The 14,925-nt window shown below is 42.2% G+C and overlaps 2 protein-coding genes across 2 annotated transcripts; both read left to right on the top strand.

Moving 5' to 3' along the window:
* Positions 1 to 519: 519 nt before the first annotated feature.
* Positions 520 to 2,205, top strand: LOC139407841 (ankyrin repeat domain-containing protein 33B-like). Its single transcript, XM_071151711.1, has one exon. It carries the CDS (start codon positions 520 to 522, stop codon positions 2,137 to 2,139), a length of 1,620 nt encoding a protein of 539 aa, XP_071007812.1. The 3' UTR covers positions 2,140 to 2,205.
* Positions 2,206 to 3,220: 1,015 nt separating this feature from the next.
* On the top strand, positions 3,221 to 13,802 carry LOC139407842 (lysosome-associated membrane glycoprotein 5-like). Its single transcript, XM_071151712.1, has 6 exons — positions 3,221 to 3,874; positions 5,428 to 5,606; positions 5,916 to 6,047; positions 6,292 to 6,385; positions 7,282 to 7,470; positions 13,524 to 13,802. The coding sequence occupies exons 1-6, from the start codon at positions 3,817 to 3,819 to the stop codon at positions 13,700 to 13,702; spliced, it is 831 nt and encodes a 276-aa protein (XP_071007813.1). The 5' UTR covers positions 3,221 to 3,816; the 3' UTR covers positions 13,703 to 13,802.
* The last annotated feature ends 1,123 nt before the right edge of the window (positions 13,803 to 14,925 follow it).

Here is a 14,925-nt window from a genome sequence, read left to right on the forward strand (position 1 = left end):
AACTAGTTTTAATGAATCCAACCTAAGTGTATGTAAACTTCAGACTTCAACGGTAAAACTAAAATAAAAAATTCACACTTTTACAGTGTTAGTTTTATCATTTTTTGTACAATATGATACAGAACAGAGTAAAAAATGAATTTCGACTGCAATGAACCCTGGCAGGCATGAGCTGTAGGCTACTGTTCTGTTTGTTGCAATAATCACATTCAATAAGAGCTCAATTAATTCACAGTCCCCCAGACCCCTACACACAAACAGGCGGTGCAGCCTCTGAAGCACCTTATCACAATTAGGCTATTAGTGATTCCATTAGAAAGCTGAAAAAGTATGATAATGATGTTAGCGTTGTCCTGGCAACTCCATGGCTTTTCGTGACTATAAAACAGCTTTGAGGGGCGGTATGTTTTTTTGCGGTGTGCATCAGGTTGGGAGAGAGGTTTCACCAAACCTGCTCCTGGACAGATACTGCTTCGTGTCTAACATACATAAAACCGTTATTCTATCAATTAAGTCATCATGTTGAAACTTCCGGAAAAGTCCAGCAGCCAAACAGGCACCAGAATCCTCCTCGAGGCCATGTCGAACGATAAGGTCCACCTGGCGAGGTTCATTCTCGACGCACTGGATGGGAAAATCATCGACTCCAAAACCGAGGGCGCGCAGACCCCTCTCATCTCATCTGTTCTGCTACCCGAATGTCAGACCAGGTCCAAATTCATAGAGATGCTTCTCCATAGGGGCGCCAGCGTCAATTGTCAAGACGAGAGCGGCCGCACTGCGCTCAGTTACGCATGTGAAAAAGGTTACCTTGACGCGGTGAAGATTTTGGTTAGAAACAACGCAGATCCAGAGATGGTTGACGCGTGGGGGAACACTGCGCTGATGTACGCGGCAGTGGCTGGTCACTCACCGGTCGTTGCGTTCTTGGTGAGAGCCTTCAAGAGACTGGGGCTTCAAATAGACCGACAGAATAACGTTGGTAACTCGGCAGTGGAGGTAGCAAAGTTTCTCGGCCACACAGACTGTTTTTATGCGCTTACCAGTAACTCAAAGAAAACCCGTGAAAATGACGTTGGAGGTCAGAAAGATGGTCATTCCCACGTCAGCTCGGATTGTAACGTAAATGAGGAGAAGTTGGAGAGAAAGTTATTGGATCCCATTAAGACACCAGACGTTCTCCAGGCCTGTCCCCAAAGCAACAGCTTGGCAGCAGTGGACGGGACATGGCTCCTGAGGCGTTCGGGTCGCAGAAGAAATTCTTTGATCTTAAAGAGTCGATTACAGTCAATGGATTCCATTGAGGAGTTTGAGAGAGAGATTGACATCCCCACATTCCCACAGGAGCTGGTTTTCTCGGGTGTTCTCACCCCCAAACCCCCTCCTCGATCTAACAACCACCAGACCTGCCCAAACCCGAAAACAATCTGTGTCATCACCAAACTTGGGGAAAAGTTCACCAGCTCCGATAATCACCTGCCTCATCTTACCAGAGGATCTGAGCATCTAAATCACATGTCAGTTCTATATTCGCCCCGGCCGGCCAAAAACAACCTCAAAACCACCAAAAGCTGCGTGTCAATATCTGCGCCAATAGCCTCTTCGTCCTCTCGTCTTGGTGTCCAACTAACTCCTATCACAGGCAACAAAGGCAAAGACGAATGGGATGATGTCAAACTGAAAACAGGGCCTGCCTTTAGTGTGAGGAGATTTGACGACAGCTACTACCAGAAAAGGTGCAGTTTGCCCACAAGCATCCTCAGTCCTGCACCTCCTGACCGTTCGAAAATGCCTTTACACAAAACCAAAACTATGTGGAGAAACGTTTCACCGACGGCCAACACCGAAATTCCAGATTTTACACCACCTGTCACCAGCTCCTCAACGACGTTCACGGTATTGGGCAACAAACTGTTTCGGAGGTTCACATTCCCCGCGTTTAAACAGAGCGGGAAGGAGGCGCAGGGGGGCGCGTGTGGAGGAGATCCCGCCTCAGGTTCACCGCGAGGAATGCCACGTTCAGAGACGTTCCCGCTGAGCACAAGACACCCGCAGGTGGGTAGCAAGCCCAGCATTGACAGTATCAGTGCAGTGAAATGCGAGTTTGACTTCAATTTTAAAACGGCCCATTCCTCTTAAACAGTATTTATCTGAGGATCATGCTTAATAGCCAAATGTCCTTTTGGAGAGTTGCAGTGTGTGAAGGCTTTTTCCCCCACTTATTTTATTCCAACACTACTAACACATTTTATTAAACTTGCCTAATTGTGATTCTAGATTTAGGACTATAGGAGATGAGTTAAATCAGGTGTGTTAGTTCTGCCTTGGGCTGGAACAAATACCTGTACACACTAGTGTTGGGAAGGGGGCGGGACAAACGCAAAGGCATATCCACCCGGAAGCCTCATGCAGCACAAATAGGATTCCTGTGCTACTGTAAAGATGATGTACATTTACTTTGAATAACAAACGCCATCACTTTCATAGCTATTCATATCGGTTGTGAAATATCAATACTATACATGTCATTTCTTTAAATTATTTTCATGGATTGCATTTCTATTTCAGTTACATTCTTGAATTGTGAAATATTAAGATGAATTAATAAATAATCGTTGGTATTTCTAAATGGAAAGTGTTTGTGTTCTTTGGAGGAGGAAAGTGTGTGTGTGTGTTTGTGTGTTTCCTCAATGTCAAGCTTCTTGGTAAGTTATGAAATCTTCACATAACCTTGACGTTAGAATACTGGGTCATTCTGGAAAGTCTACTGAGAAAGCTATCACATTTATACTGCGCTATAGTTATTTAATGTATTATTTATTGCCTATGTTTGTGGAAGCAATGTGAAGGAGGGGGGGGGGGGGGGGGGTGGTAGAGGTGACATGAGTATAGAGGTGTCAGAGCTGAAACGGTTGACAGACAGTTTTGACCAGATCAACTATTATTTTCTGAGTGCTTGGCATACACTGGCAATGTCCGCTATTGCCAAATTACAAGGGATACAACATCATCTGACACATCACACATATTCATTCGTGCCGTGTGTTTATTAACGTTTAAAATCATTAGAATCATAGACACACAAAAGTCAAGGGTGTGTATTTAAGCTGTAGTATGCACAATGTCTATGACAAAGGTGTGAGAGAGCGGACACACGCACACACGCACTGCCCGGTGTTCTCAAGACTGAGTTCACACTCCGTTGTGTGCGCGGGAGAGCACGTCGCCAGACTGCCATCCACGCGCACACACACCACATCAACTGCAACCTGCCCAGAAGGAGAGAAGAGGTGGTAGCACACACCTCAGCTGCAATCACAGAGATGGAAACAGCAGCATTGCGGCACTGACTAGCTGTGGTTGCTACTGCGAAGCTTTTTGAAGGAAACTAACTTCGGGAGAGAAACTTAACTTCTTCCCCACAGCGAATCGCCTGAGTCACGCAGAGCGTCGTTTCCGGCTCCCTGTCTGTCTTAGTATGTGCAGGGGAAACTCTGCTTCGCCGCCGGAGACGCTCACCAAAAGCTCTCTCATCGTCTGAATTTAGAGAGAGGAGAGAGTCTTAATTAAGCTGTACAATGCGTTCAGATAGCAGTTAACGAAACAGCCGTGACATTTTAATACGCAGCAAACCAGATGCGAACTCTCACATTCACCTGGAGATTTGCTGCATTCGCGATGATCGTGACTACGAGACACTGAGCAGCTGTATCCCTCCTCTCTCTATTTCTCCCTCCCGCTCTCTCTTTTGTCTTTTTCTCTCTCTCGCTCTCTCTGCGGGTTCACTACAAGGCTACCAGCCATTTCGGCAGTGCAATGGAGCAGCTCAGATTCAGCACCTTGGACACCGCTGGAGTTCTACTGTGTTTGTTCGGTAAGCTGTGTGTGTGTGTGTGTATATGTGTGGCACACGATATTTTGGTCGTGACTGCACGCTGCAACCTGCGTGTCTCTTTGTCTTTGTGTGTGTGTGTTTTATACGACATTTCGGTCGTGACTGCACACTGCAGCCTGCGTGTCTGTCTGTCTGTCTTTGTGTGTGTGTGTGTGTGTGTGTATGTGTGTGTGTGTGTGCGTATCTGTGTGTGTGTGAGAGAGAGAGAGAGAGAGAGAGAGAGACAGATAGAGAGAAATTCCTGTTGAGTTTGTGCGTAGAGGCACAGCCACCTGTTTTGACGTCAGTGCGGTGAAAAGCTGAAAAGCGCTTTATGAGAAAAAGAGTCACGTGCTTGTCATTATTAGAGCATTAGACTCACCGGTATGGGCGTCCCTATGTGCTGCCCATGTCGCTAAGGCATGCAGGGGACGTATAACTCACTCACTTGAGATCGAAGAGGTATCTTACAAACGGGTTATGTAGCTGTGTATTGTTTTACATCCTTGTGGGCAAATATACTCAAGAGAAGATTCGTTAAATGATCGTCCCGTTGTCTTTTGGGAGAAGATAAGTCCCTTTGAGCCTAATCTTTGAGTTTTTGGGCACACTGGGTTTGCTGATCATGCATGTTTGCATGTCAAGCACTGATTATTCAGTCTGCAACATCATTTACAGTAAAACCCATTCTTTCCAACCATCATTGACTGAAAATAAAGTAGTTCATTATTCTATTTTCTATAGATTCTATTTTATTCTGTTCCATCTGCTGATCTCACATGTTAATAAATCCTCTTAAGGATCGGACCCTTTTTTTCAATTTTCGCATAAAATGGCACCCAAGTCTAACTGCCTGTAGCTCAGGACCTGAAGCAAGGATATGCATATTCTTGATACCATTTGAAAGGAAACACTGAAGTTTGTGGAAATGTGAAAGGAATGTAGGAGAATATAACACATTAGATCTGGTAAAAGATAACACAAAGAAAAAAAACGTGTTTAAAAAAAAATTAATTGTACCATCATCTTTGAAGTGCAAGAGAAAGGCCATAAGGTATTATTCCAGCAATTTAGATTTTGGCCACTAGATGGCAGCAGTGTGTGCACAAAGTTTTAGACTCATCAAATGAACCATTGTATTTCTGTTCAATATGTTGTATCAAGACTGCCCAAATGTGCCTAATTGGTTTATTAATCACTTTTTAAGTTCATAACTGTGCACTCTCCTCAAACAATAGCATGGTATTATTTCACTGTAATAGCTACTGTAAATTGGACAGTGCAGTTAGATTAACAATAATGTAATATTTCTGCCAATATCAGATATGTCCATGTCCTGGGAAATATTCTTGTTACTTACAACCTCATGCTAATCGCATTAGCCTACCTTAGCTCAACTGTCCGTGGGGGACCCACCAATCATGTAGAAGTTTTTAAGCATGTTCATTGGAATATAGTTGGCGCTAGAAAACATATAAACTGTTATTGATTTGCCACTCTATTCCCACTGTACTCTACACTGCTGACATGACTCTATATTTCCCTGTGCTCAGCAATCCTGGTCCGGTTTACGGTCACCGCCGAGCAGGAGGGAGAGAACCTCTCCGGTCTGTCCACCAACCCGGATAAAGACATATTCGTGGTCCGAGAGAACGGGACCACCTGCCTCATGGTCGAGTTCGCTGTCCGCTTCACGGTCCCCTTCGATGTCCTCGCGCTCAACGGAATAGATGTAAGACACGACTCCGACCTGTCAGACTTCGTTTGTCTATCAACTTGAACTGACAGTGACACACTGTCCCATTTCTGTATGTAACAATTTGCTCTCATTCAGACACAAGGACACCCATGCCACGGTATTACGCACTTTGGCCTGTGCGTAAAATGATGTGCAGATCTTTTAGAAACACTGTACTGGGCTGTAGCAACAGCATACCAGTGTGAAACAATTCATAGAAGAGTAGTCTACTGAGAATAAAAAAAGTGTCTGATCGACACAATGAATCATACACGACTGAATGATCTGTTCTGTTCTTTGCAGCTTATCACGGAGAATGCATATCTGGCTCTGCCTCGCGGGGCAGACATAGAGGGGAAATGCGGGAGCCAGGACGCCCATATACACATCTCGTGGAATGATAACGCCTACACACTCCGCATCTACTTCGTCAAGGTTTGTCCGCTACTATGAAATAGTCAGTGGGCAAGCGGAGGTGATTTACAATGACCCAAAATCCTTAAGTGCGTTTACCCCCTGTGGAAGACTTGTAAAAATCTGTTTGGGTAACATCGCCTACACATAACAGCCAGGCATAATGTTCTGCTGCTGGAGACGATATGGTAAAAAAATTATATTGGAAAGCAGGGAATGACCGTGTGTGTGTGTGTGTGTGTGTGTGTGTGTGTGTGTTTTGCAGGAAATCAGTGACAAGGGACATGTGTGGAAAATTAGCAAGGTGCAGTTCGTTTATGACACCTCGGAGAAAACGCATTTCCTCAACCCATACAACCGTGAGTAGCAATTGTAACCCACTCAGCAATTTCTGTTTGTTTTGCGGTATGGTTTCATTGAAAAAATTATTTCACATTTGTACTAAACTGTTACAATAAAGAAAGACAATTCACATGGGCCTTTGGATATTTCCAAATTTCATTTGTATTTTTTCAATTTTCTTTCTACAAAACATTATTATTATTATTATTTTGATGTTCCTTCTGAATATTTCTTTGGTCACTTCTGATTTATTGCAGTCATTTCGATTAGATATATTATAAACTCATTCATTTAATAGCCGTCATGACTTATTGATAATCATGACTTATTGAGAAGCATTGATTATAAATTAAATTAAATTAACTAATATAGGCTACATTCACGTAGCCTACCCTGACCGCACCATTTGTGGATTCAATATTAATCCACATTTTAAAACCCATGATGGGACAGGCTGGAGTAAAGTTGAAAACGGAGTTATTGAAAGCAAACATTGCATTTTTTTCAGGATTTTCATCGATTTTCATCGAAGCACGTTTTGATTATATTGTAGGTCACCCTTTTTTTCTGTACACGCTAATGGTGTGTCTATCGCAGTGGCCGTTTTATGTGTTTGTAAAAACACAGGGATTCCTATAACCCTTGTACATAGAGGTTTTATACTTAAGAGGTTTTAACATTTCAATAATTATTCCTAAATCTTTCACAAATATTTGCTGAATAGGCTACATAGACTTTTATTTCGATATTGTGTAGCCTATAGGCCTACATATTTCTTTAACCAACTTCTATTAAAGACGTGTTTTTGTGTTTCTCTGTATGAAATGCATGCTTGTGTGTGTGTTTGTACGTACCTACTCATGTAATATGTCTCCTCGTGTACTGTATCCTCCTATTCCTTCTCTCCATACAGCTGGGAAGCACACAGCCAGCACCCACCATTTGTCAGCGTTAGAGACCCCTGCTGGCCGCTCATATGTCTGCGAGGCTAAGCAGACACTCACCCTCATCTCCAGTGACCACCAGAAGGGAGTGACTGTTGCCATAAGTGACGTCCAGATCCAGCCCTTCGACATCAACTCAGATTTCATGTTCAGTGAAGGTACAGACTCTAACCTTAACTAACTGTAGTTTAACTAACTGTAATTCGAACTCTAACGTCATACAGCCATGTTCAGTGAAGGTACAGACTCTAACCCTAACGTCATACAGCCATGTTCAGTGAAGGTACAGACTGTAACCCTAACGTCATACAGCCATGTTCAGTGAAGGTACAGACTCCAACCCTAACGTCATACAGCCATGTTCAGTGAAGGTACAGACTCCAACCCTAACGTCATACAGCCATGTTCAGTGAAGGTACAGACTGTAACCCTAACGTCATACAGCCATGTTCAGTGAAGGTACAGACTCTAACCCTAACGTCATACAGCCATGTTCAGTGAAGGTACAGACTGTAACCCTAACGTCATACAGCCATGTTCAGTGAAGGTACAGACTCCAACCCTAACGTCATACAGCCATGTTCAGTGAAGGTACAGACTCCAACCCTAACGTCATACAGCCATGTTCAGTGAAGGTACAGACTCTAACCCTAACGTCATACAGCCATGTTCAGTGAAGGTACAGTCTCCAACCCTAACGTCATACTGCCATGTTCAGTGAAGGTACAGACTCTAACCCTTATGTCATACAGCCATGTTCAGTGATGATACAAATAGAACAACAACCTACAGTAGTACTCCCTTCAATTTCCAAATGTTTTACACATCTCAAATGTATATCTTAGTATCAAAAAGTTTGTCATCTTGAGGAGAGATCTGACACTAGTGATGATGATGGTGATGAGAGTTTGCCGTAAAGTAGTATTGGAGAAGTTATCTCACAACCCCTACAAACTGCACTCTCCCTGCTCCCTTCATCTCCCTCTCCCTCACCCTTCTCTCTCTCTCTGGGGGCTGGGGGATGTTACTGCTTATTGAAGAGCAGAGCTGCAAAGAGGGATGGAGGGAGGATGAAAGAGAGGAAAGAGAGTAGAGGAGAAAGCGAGAGAGGTCATTAGGACTTTATTGCTGTAGTTATATCCCTGTCCTCAATGCAGACTTTAGACTTTAGTTCTATAGTTCTGTCATGACTCTCTCTCCTGGGTGAGGATCAGAGGCGCCAGATCAGCTTGGCACATGGCAGGACAGATAGCTCAAACCCCCCCGAGGGGCAGTTGGGACGGTTTTATGACTTAATGCCGGTTGTAAACTTTCTCTCTCTTGCACTGCAGTACGGAGAAGTTAAAAATGCTTTAGTTACAACAGAGAGACTTTGCCAAAACTTCAAACATCAAACAATGAACATTAGGGCAATATATTTCAATATCCAAATGTTGTGAATTATGAAAGATATAATATGGAAAATGTATGTATATTTTGTGATATCATTAAAATTATCAGAAAGACTGTATTACAAGATAACTGTAACTCTGAAAGTGTACACGTCCTAGTGATCAGGTTTGCTTCTAAATGTTGTATAAAATAAATTATTACGTATAAGAATACTTTTGAAAAGATAGAAATATGATTTTAGCCTTCTAAATGAAATAATGGCTTTTCATATAAACCTGGGCCAAGTCCGTAACCACGCCCATGTGAGCACAGACATTGTGTCAACATGATGGAACCACCTTTCCGACCAGAGGGCTTAAAAGGACTCGCGAAATAATTAACATATTAGACCAAGCAGGTGGACGGTGTAAGCTGGATGTCACAAAATGGTTAAAACTACAAGACCAGAAAATGTTAAGACCCTCTGAAACTCTTGACATTTAAATAAGTTGAATAAGTTGAAGTCTAAGTGTTATTGTTTATTAGTTTACTCCGATTGGGGGAAGGGTGGTAGGGTTTGCAGGGAATAATAAAGGTATATTCTAAAAAAAAAAGTATGTATGTCTATATAGGTATGTGTATGTATATATATGTGTATGTGCAGTGGGCTCCAAAATGACTGGCACCCCTGACTGGCAATGCACAAACAATGCTTAAACAAATCAAATCAAATCAAATGTATTTATATAGCCCTTCGTACATCAGCTGATATCTCAAAGTGCTGTACAGAAACCCAGCCTAAAACCCCATACAGCAAGCAATGCAGGTGTAGAAGCACGGTGGCTAGGAAAAACTCCCTAGAAAGGCCAAAACCTAGGAAGAAACATAGAGAGGAACCAGGCTATGTGGGGTGGCCAGTCCTCTTCTGGCTGTGCCGGGTGGAGATTATAACAGAACATGGCCAAGATGTTCAAATGTTCATAAATGACCAGCATGGTCGAATAATAATAAGGCAGAACAGTTGAAACTGGAGCAGCAGCACGGTCAGGTGGACTGGGGACAGCAAGGAGTCATCATGTCAGGTAGTCCCGGGGCATGGTCCTAGGGCTCAGGTCCTCCGAGAGAGAGAAATAAAGAGAGAATTAGAGAGAGCATATGTGGGGTGGCCAGTCCTCTTCTGGCTGTGCCGGGTGGAGATTATAACAGAACATGGCCAAGATGTTCAAATGTTCATAAATGACCAGCATGGTCGAATAATAATAAGGCAGAACAGTTGAAACTGGAGCAGCAGCACGGCCAGGTGGACAGCAAGGAGTCATCATGTCAGGTAGTCCTGGGGAATGGTCCTAGGGCTCAGGTCTTCCGAGAGAGAGAAAGAAAGAGAGAAGGAGAGAATTAGAGAACGCACACTTAGATTCACACAGGACACCGAATAGGACAGGAGAAGTACTCCAGATATAACAAACTGACCCTAGCCCCCCGACACAAACTACTGCAGCATAAATACTGGAGGCTGAGATAGGAGGGGTCAGGAGACACTGTGGCCCCATCCGAGGACACCCCCGGACAGGGCCAAACAGGAAGATGTAATATAAATATAAATATAAACAATATAATTATAGAGGTAAACTCAAAATACCAACGTGAGAAATACTGTACTTTATTAATGTTTCAATGCAACCAACCAAAATGATTTATTGATTTAGTTAAAAATCTATGTCCTCCAAATAAAGGTTTCACAATTAATGGCACCCTTAAAGATTATTGTAAATAGCATCTACCAAAATTAAACCACAAATTAAATTCCACTTATTTAAGTTTATCTAAGTCTTAAGGAACTATATTGAGCCATTACATCACTTCCTGTTTCACTAGGATATAAAAATGAGGTAACACACATGCAATATCCCACTGTCATCCAATACCATTAAGAAAACAGAAGAACTAGCAGTTCAAAGGAGACAGATGGTCGTAGACCTTCATAAATCTGGTAATGGCTACAAGAAGATCCACAAACGCTTGAATATACCACTGAGCACTGTCAGGGCAATTATTAGAAAATTCAAAAGATATGGTACAGTTGAAAACCTCACGGGTTGCCCCCCAGGATAGGGAGGAGGATGGTGAGAGAAGCAACTAAATCCCCAAGAATCACTGTGAAAGAATTGCAGGCCTTTGTGGCATCTTGGGGTCACTAAGTTTCAAAAAGCACCATCAGACGCCACCTCCACATCCACAGGCTCTTTGGAAGGGTTGCCAGAAGAAAGCCCTTTCTGACCCAAAGACACAGACACAAGCGCTTAGAGTTTGCCAAACGTCATTTAAATTATGACTGGAAGGAGGTGCTCTGGTCAGATGAGACCAAAATGGAACGTTTTGGTCAGATACAGCATCGGCATGTTTGGCGTCCAAACAGAGATGCATACCAGGAGAGGCACCTCATGCCCACAGTGAAATATGGAGGGGGGTCAGTGATGTTTTGGGGCTGTTTTAATTCCAGAGGTCCAAGGGCACTGGTTAAGATTGATGGCATAATGAATTCTACCAAGTATCAGGCAATTTTGGCTGACAATCTGGTTTCCTCTGCCAGAAGGCTGTGACTTGGCCGTAGGTGGACTTTCCAACAAGACAATGACCCAAAAACATACCTCAAGATCCACACAGAAATGGTTCTGTGACAACAAAAATCTATGTTCTGCCATGGCCATCTCAGTCGCTGGACCTCAATCCAATCTTAAACCCGTGGGCTGAGTGGAAGAGGGCAGTTGATAAGCGCAAACCCAAGAATGTGAAGGATCTTGAAAGGATCTGCATGAAGGAATGATCCAAAATCCCTCCAAATGTTTTCCTTAACCTTGTCAAACATTACAGGAAAAGACTCCATGCTGTTATCCTTGCCAGAGGTGGTTGCACTAAGTACTAAATGTTACATTTATTTTGTATTAAATAATTGAATGATTTTGGTTGGTTCCATTGAAACATTAATAAAGTACAGTATTTCTCGCATGTTGGTATTTTTGAGTTTCTCTCTATAATTATATTGTTTATATTTTTGTAAGTATTGTTTGTACATTGCCAGTCAGGGGTGCCAGTAATTTTGGAGCCCACTGTATATGGATATATATATTTAGCCCCAAAAATATATGGGGGGTTGGAAATGATGCAGACAATTACATTGATGGAAGCAACAATCTTTCCGCAATATTAAGCTGATCCAACCCTTTAGAAAAATAACATTTAAAAAATAAGTCGAAGACTAGACCAATACATTCCCAGTCTGCAGCTGGTATGTAAAATAGTCTAGGACAATTGACCAAGACGAGAGGGAAGAACAAATCTCTCTCACCATCATAGGTACCTCTGAGGTATCTAGTCTAACAAACAGAGGGAAGTACAGATCCCTGTGAACATCGCATGGTACACCTCTGATGTATCCATTCTAACGAACACTTAGCAACAAAGAAGCCTACAACTAAGGACATTGTGACCTCTGGTGGACAACCAGAGACTTACATCAAACTACTTGCCGTAGACGGATAGAGTGATTTCAACAGAAAGACGTCAGAGAAAGACATCTACGCTTAAATATATGTTTCACTTCTAATCCGAATGAGCAATTAGTAGGGTGCTAAATATTCATATTTGCGGTGAGCGTAGTTTCCAAATGTATGTACGATAAGTCCACTTTCTTTGTCTCTCCTGCTCTTTATCTTTCCCCACCCCTTTCCATTGTGTAATAAGTCGTCATATCGGGTTAGTCCACTAGGGACTTTTCATGTGCATTATGTTAGTAATCGATAACCTATACCGTGTGTGTTTCTGTGTTTCTGTGTGATTATTTAGTTAGTTAGTTAGTAAATAAATAGTTAAGCCAATTTGTGTATTGCTGATTCATCACTTAGGCTAGTGTTCTTGCGGATTAAGATATTTGTGACGTTCAGAATGAGACTGATATGAGAAAATAATTGAATGATGACTGTTATGATATTGATATATTCTTGAGTTAAATAAATTAAATAAACTTTTCCCGTGGTGCCCCAAATTACTAAGGAATCAATTGTTTCATAATTTATTTAATCAAGTAATAATTTAACTTTGGAGGTAATTATTCAATGAATAGCAGTCATCACATTAATGATAGTCACGTCATGACAATTCTATACTGTGACCTCCAAAGGCGATCATGCTTCTCTCTCTGGACGGCAGTAAACTACACTGTTTTTTGCTACAGTACCCTTCAACTATAGTGTTTATTAACCCGTGGTATACAGAAGCTTTTCATCTGGCACATATTAACCTTTGACACATTCTGTAAGATCTGCTAACCACCAGAGAGCAGTCCACCAATGATGACGTAAACAATGGAGTAAATACATCCTATGATCCAGGACATAATGTACAGTACATGTAAAACATACAGATCACTTAGCTAATATGAACTAAATTATTGTGACTGACCAGCAAACCCATGTTTAATTTCTCAGTTAGTTAAAGTTAAGGTTAGGATTAGGGTTAAGGTTAGGGTTTAGAGTTTACGGTTTAGAGTTTAGGGTTGCAGGTCAGTCATGTAGCTTTAGTTGCACATGTGTGGATAGAACTGTGTGTGTGTGTGTGTGTGTGTGTGTGTGTGTGTGTGTGTGTGTGTGTGTGTGTGTGTAGGGGTAGGTAGCATGTGTTTGAATGCTCTTTTGAGCTTATTTGACACATGAACACATCAGTAACAGTTGATTTAATGCAAGGCATTGCATGGCAACAGACAGACAAAAACATACACAAACACACACACACACAGTTCTAATCTATTCACACATGAATGTGTGTTGTGTGTGTCTACCTGCAGCCTATAAGTGCATCACGGACCAGAGGGAACAGCTGGAGGAGACTCTTCCTCTGATCCTGGGCTTCATCCTGGGCCTCATCATTGTCATCACACTGTCCGTCTACCACTTCCACCTTAAACTGACCGCTGCCACTCAGTCTCAGCTGCCTTGCGACCGTTCCATGTACAACAACATGTAAGGAACTGGACATTTAAACAGCCACTGTACCACAAATCTCCCTGGTCAAGAGGAATATGTAAGAAATCAGATATTATCATCACAATAATACAACTCCATGTTCAAGGTAATAGGACATTGAAACAAGCACAACGTGATGTTCAAGGTAATAGGACATTGAAACAAGCACAACGTGATGTTCAAGGTAATAGGACATTGAAACAAGCACAACGTGATGTTCAAGGTAATAGGACATTGAAACAAGCACAACGTGATGTTCAAGGTAATAGGACATTGAAACAAGCACAACGTGATGTTCAAGGTAATAGGACATTGAAACAAGCACAACGTGATGTTCAAGGTAATAGGACATTGAAACAAGCACAACGTGATGTTCAAGGTAATAGGACATTGAAACAAGCACAACGTGATGTTCAAGGTAATAGGACATTGAAACAAGCACAACGTGATGTTCAAGGTAATAGGACATTGAAACAAGCACAACGTGATGTTCAAGGTAATAGGACATTGAAACAAGCACAACGTGATGTTCAAGGTAATAGGACATTGAAACAAGCACAACGTGATGTTCAAGGTAATAGGACATTGAAACAAGCACAACGTGATGTTCAAGGTAATAGGACATTGAAACAAGCACAATGTGATGTTCAAGACATTACAACCACCATACTATAAAATCAAGACATCATGACCACTCTCCATTCAAGGATTGGACATTAGAACAACAATCATTGACTACAATTATAACCGCAATGCTCCTGCCTCTCCAAAGTCAAACCAACGTGACTTCCCCTGCTCTGAACTTCACCATATATTGGAGAGTAGGCCAGAACTTGATGGAGGCCTAACTTGCAATATGGCTAACGTGAGATATGCTTTTGAGTAAAACCATGCATTGAAGTCAATTGGAGACTTGCGCAACATTTGATTTACGCACAGAGATTTTTCAGTTAGCATTCCACCCATAGATGGTGTTCTGTTGTTTGTGTCCATAAATCGTGGTTATGTGGAGAAGCCTGCAGTTTGTCATTCCCCATCCCCTGTCTCTCTCTGTCTTTCCTGTGAACACGCTGCAAAACAAGTTGTGAAAGTGGAGGGTGTTGTGCTGTGTGCAGGTGTTTCAACGACCTTCAGAAATCATGAAAAATAAATAATTGCAGGCAGTGTATTTACTTTGGGTTGATGGATCCTTTTCCAGATCCCATTTTATGGAATTATATCAAG

Source organism: Oncorhynchus clarkii, chromosome 4, assembly GCF_045791955.1.
Source record: "Oncorhynchus clarkii lewisi isolate Uvic-CL-2024 chromosome 4, UVic_Ocla_1.0, whole genome shotgun sequence".
Classification (NCBI taxonomy): domain Eukaryota; kingdom Metazoa; phylum Chordata; class Actinopteri; order Salmoniformes; family Salmonidae; genus Oncorhynchus; species Oncorhynchus clarkii.